We start from the raw sequence: 5268 nt of genomic DNA on the forward strand, positions 1-5268 counted from the left end.
GGGATGTCTTAGCTTCTCACAGACAGGTGCAGAGAGGCTGCACTATTCAGAGAGTAGACGAGGACAGCACGTGGTTTGGATCACATCCGGTCCACCTGCATGCAGCCCCTGGCACGTCTGATCTGTCTCTTCGCTGACACTAATTGGTGGGTCACCGGGACATGCTGTACATTAATTATGTCTAGAAAGATGCTGGTGCTCCCAGAGGTGTGGGCTTACGGACACATGGTTTCTAAGAATGGTTATCATATCCATAACATACCCCACAGAATCCATTCAATACTGCCAACTAATGCACCTCATTCTTTCCCTGATGTAATTCCACTGAAGTGACTACAATGGCACCAGTGATGAATTTGGTCCAGTATTGGCCTGTCATGGCCAAATGGCAGTGGAAGGACCAACACGCAGTCCAGTTGTGTACATGCCCTCCAGCACCCACAACCGTTCTCCACGGGCTCCAGCCACAGCCGCACAGGCACACAGGCAGACCCACAGCTTGTGCAGGAGTTGGGGGAGCGCTGTAGTGGGGGAACCCAGCGCGGTAGCAGAGCACAGAGCTCCTTTGCTTCTCTCTCAGTACTTTTATGCCTTCAACCACTGTAGTACCTGAGAATCTCTGACACACGATAGAATTTATCCTTATACCACCCTGTGAGGCAGGGAAGTGCTGCCCCCATTTTACAGATGGGGAAGTGAGGCACAGAGATGACATGACTTGCCCAAGGATACAAAATCAGTGGCAGAGCCACGACATGAACCACGCTCACCTGACTCCCACATCAGTGCCTCAACTACAAGACCATTTTCCGCGCTCTTATGTGGGCTGTGTGCCTGGAACCAGGATTTGGCCTTATTGTGAGTTCTCCAAAGGAATACCCCATTGCTTCACATCCCAGTGGATCTTCATTCCTCCGACTGTACGATGAGTTTCTCCAGAAAGGATAAACCTGCACTCCCATGGGGTGCCAGTGGAAATTGCCCTGCGCCTCTTTTTCCCTACGCGGGCAGAGGTGGCGACCTCTCCCTGCCATCGACTGGGACTGGTTTTTGTACAGCCCTGTGTCACTGTGGTGGGTCTTCGGTGGAGGAACCCAGCTGACCGTCCTTGGTAAGTCACTGAATTACTCACAAACTTTCCTTCTCCTGGCTGTATTGTACGTTTTCCATGATTTTTTCCTGATTTCTTTGTCTTCATGCTGGGCTCGGGACTCCTCTCACTTTATATATGGACCTTCACACAGTGTTGGGAATAACATTCAGTCTCTCTGGATAGTCATAGCAGGTGTACACGGCACATGTTGGGTTTTCTTTTCTTTTCCTAATGAAGAGAAGTTTGAATTTGCCCATGAAACCTACTGAGATTCTGCCACTGGGTCCCCACTTACGATGACCTAGTGTTAGCCCCGTAAGGAAAAGATTTTCCCTCTTTTTCTTTTAAGGTATGAACTATTTCTCAGTAGCACCGGGTGTTAGTCAGTGTATGAAAGAAACCCAGGGCCAGAGTCTCAGGTGCTGCACACTGCCCTGGCTCCATTGTCCGCAATAGAGCTCCACCAAAACTCACCCCAGGCGCCTACAGACAGGTGTCCAATCCCAGGAAATCTAATGTTCTATTAAAGTCATTGGTACCTGGTGATTTAAAATCTGATTTGTCAGGGGCCGTTGGGAGGAAATGCTTAGCAATGAGAGCTGGGCAGAAAATAATGTTTTATTCTGTGAATAATTTCAGGAAAAGCAAAACAAAAAAAATCATTTTTATCTCAAGGGGTCCAAAATTCAAACAAGCATTTTCAGCTGAAAACCAAAAATGCTTCAGTTATTGACAGGTTTTGGCTTAAGATTTCCACTTTTTCCATTTTGGGATTTTTAACCCCCCCCCAAAAAATTTTTTCTTTCTGAGAAAAGCAGAAACTTGCCACAAAAATTTTCATTCACTTGAAAACCAACTTTCCACTGAAAATAGTTTTGATGGGTCATTTTCCACCAGCCCTATTTGTAGCATTGCTCAGGTAGAGGTAGGCAAGTGACCGATAACATTTTAAAAATCGAAGACAGCTCCTCACATGGTGTAAATCCACGTAGCTTCCTTGCCAGCAATGGACTGCACTGATTTACACGTTCACTCAGTGAGTCTGATTGCACTGACTGACTTTCTCCTGACGCGGAGGAGCCGTTCCATTGTACCTTGGACGACTGTAGCTACCACTGGAGTTCAGTTTAGAAATGCAACCCAACCCCACCCAAAACCTTTGAAATATGCAAGATCTCATTTAAACAGAGTGGGGTTAGAGCAGCCTGCAGGGGAAGAGGGCTTTAAAGAGGTTGCACTAATTGTGTCCCTCAAGCGTAGAGCACACTAACGAGGTTGCTGACCAATCTGAAAGGCTGGACGGCTTCCTAGAGGCTGGATTCTGTGTCTGCCAAGCTCAGAGCTCAGTGATCAGGATGGTGGCTGGACCAGCCGGCTTCAGTTACAGACCAGCCTTGGGGACCTGATGGACCTGGCTTAGCCAGGGCTCAGTAAGTCAGGGCAATATTAGCTCAAAGACCATTGTTGGCTGCTTTCACCTATATAAAGCGTGAAATAATTAAGGCCCAGACTGCAGTAACCCTACTCATGCCAAATAGCACGTTGCTTTTCATACAGTCCCACTAATGAAATGGGATCGACCGCCTGTGGAGTAAGGTGCAACCTGGCATGAGGACGGGCATCCCAATCTGGCCCCTGCAACAAGGCTTGTTCATAAATGTTACCAAGGATTTAAAATTTCCCTGAACTTTTGTGCCCTTCCTAAGCAGGTCGTGCCTTCAATGTCTCCCTGTCTCCCTGCAGTTACACAGCACAGCACCAGGCTAGGGCCCAGGGGAATCTACTCTGCACCCACCATGAAATCAACTCTCTTTGTGGTATTTTGCAAGGTCCCTTTCCCTCTTGTCTTGAACCCCAATCCAGCAAAGTGCTCAGACGCACACTGGATCGTGCCCTGTAGCAGGGATTGGTCCCATAAATGAGTCTGTACTTTACAGCTGCTGAAAACGTTTCAGCAACAAGCTTGCTTGGTAACTAGGCTGTTCAGCAACAGGAACAGGCAACCAGGGTGTGGTAGGAGCTTGTTTGTCACCCAGGTGTTAATCAGAAGATCTGACTCTTAGCAGGGAGACCTACAGACCCAGATAGACAATGATAATTCAACAATGGGTTTATTGACCCACTTGGCAGAATAGAGAATTTATCCCTGCTATGGAATTCCATAGGATGGTTCAAAAACAAACTCTCTCTCTCTTTAAACTGTACAGAATTTTATACTACTTTCTATAAAAAAAACTATTTAATGCATGTAGCTCTTCTTCTTATCCTTTGATCCTACTGGTTTTTTGTAATTATCTGTTACAGCATTTTTTTCATTAGGAAAAATGGGGGTTACCCCCAGATTCCTCTGTGCCTCTAGTGAAACAGCCCCCAAGGCCTGAACAGACAAATTAAACTCTAAGCTTAGACCCTAAGAAATATCCCCAAAATAATAAATAGAACATAGTCCTAGGAAGATACTTATCTGCCGTTTTTATATTTCTAAGATGGGCACAAGGCCGAATGACCTAGAGTTTTCCTTTGTGAATGGCTCTCACCATCTCATTCGCAGATAGTCTGTTCTTGAGGAGGGAGAGAGAGAGTTTTCTCCATGGAAATATCTTCCTAGTTAATTCAATGAGTAGCCCCTTCCTCTGCACTAAATGGCACATTTGAGAAGGAAAGTGCTACTCAATGTGATGAAGGGGATTAAAATCTGGCACTTAATATGGAGGAATACTGTGCAAACTGCCTAGGTTGCTAGCTGTTTAGAATTCGTATTTCCCTTTATCTGAGCAACAATGAATGAAAAGGTGAGCTTGGAAACAATACTGAGAATACTTGGCACTTCTCCAGCATCTTCCACCAACTGTCTCACAGCGCTTTAGAAATATGTAAAAACACATAAACCTTGAGAAAAAGCCTGTGTGCGGGGAGTTCAGTGATGTAATCCCCTTTCATAGGCAGAGAGGTAAGTGACTTCATCAGGTTCACAGAGGAAGCCTGTGGCCGAACTAGGAATGGACCCCAAGTGTCCAGATTCCCAGTCCTTAACCGGGAGAACATCTCAGATAATTACCCTGCCACGGCGCTTGTGAAAGGTTGGATTGCTTACACTGTCGAGATCTGGAATTTCTTACGTTCTGCACTGCTAGTCTCTGGTTTTGGGTTTTCTAACACTGAGTTTCCTTGTCTTATAGGTCAGCCAAAGGCATCTCCTACAGTGCACCTCTTCCCTCCATCCTCGGAAGAGATAAAAACAAAGAGCAAAGCCACACTGGTGTGTCTGCTGGGCAGCTTTTACCCAGGGTCAGTCCAAGTCACCTGGAAAGCTGATGGCCAGCAGATCTCCACTGGAGTGGAGACGACCAAACCATCCAAACAGAGTGACAACAAGTACATGGCCAGCAGTTACCTGTCTCTGGATGCATCAAAGTGGAAGACCCATGAAACCTACACCTGTCAGGTGACACACGATGGGAAGAACATCGAGAAGTCCCTGAAGAGCTCAGAGTGTTCTTAACACTCTGACCCCCAGACGGCTTGGCTGGTTCCCGTGTCAAGTCTATAGGGGGTTCCTCAAGGGAGCCAGGATCTGTCTGTAGCATTCTCATAATGCTGATTTCCAGCAAATGTGCTTCCTGTTTTAGGTGGGGGATTTTATCAATCCATACGACACCTGTCTTTATTCCCACGTCCCCACTGCTCTCACCCCCCTGCATTCCCTGGAAATGTCCTTCCTGCTTTACTCTCTGATGCAGCCTTGTTATGATATTAATAAAATCTGAAAAAATTGACTATTACTGTGACTGTGAAGAGTTTAACTTCTTCTGTCCCTTTTACACCTCATGTATTAATTGCAATATTCACCTTCTCTTCCAATAAAATAAATGTACCTTTTATCAGCTAATACGGTTTTCTTTTTAATCTGGGTCAATGCTCAGCTGGGTCCCTAGCCCTGCAGAAAGCAGTCTGCTCTGTGAGTTAGTATTGAGTCAACCTCTGCCTGAGCATGGGGCAGATTCCGGTACCACCTTCTCCCTGAGCATTAGTCACTCTTCAACAAGCCTCACTGGAGTCAATGGGCTATTGGCTGAACAGCTCAGCATTCAGGGGTGTAAGTGGCCAAATCTGGCCCATAGTGGGAGAGGCACTACAGTGCTGATGGCGGTTTCCTGGGATAAGCTGTAAACAGA

The 5268-nt window shown here is 46.4% G+C and overlaps 1 gene segment (V, D, J or C); it reads left to right on the top strand.

The window, feature by feature from the left end:
* The first annotated feature begins 863 nt into the window (after positions 1–863).
* On the top strand, positions 864–4982 carry LOC135975759 (immunoglobulin lambda constant 1-like). The segment is given in 2 exon segments: positions 864–1111; positions 4273–4982. Coding segments are annotated over 2 exon segments (474 nt in total).
* Positions 4983–5268: the final 286 nt, after the last annotated feature.

Source organism: Chrysemys picta, chromosome 15, assembly GCF_011386835.1.
Source record: "Chrysemys picta bellii isolate R12L10 chromosome 15, ASM1138683v2, whole genome shotgun sequence".
Lineage (NCBI taxonomy): Eukaryota > Metazoa > Chordata > Testudines > Emydidae > Chrysemys > Chrysemys picta.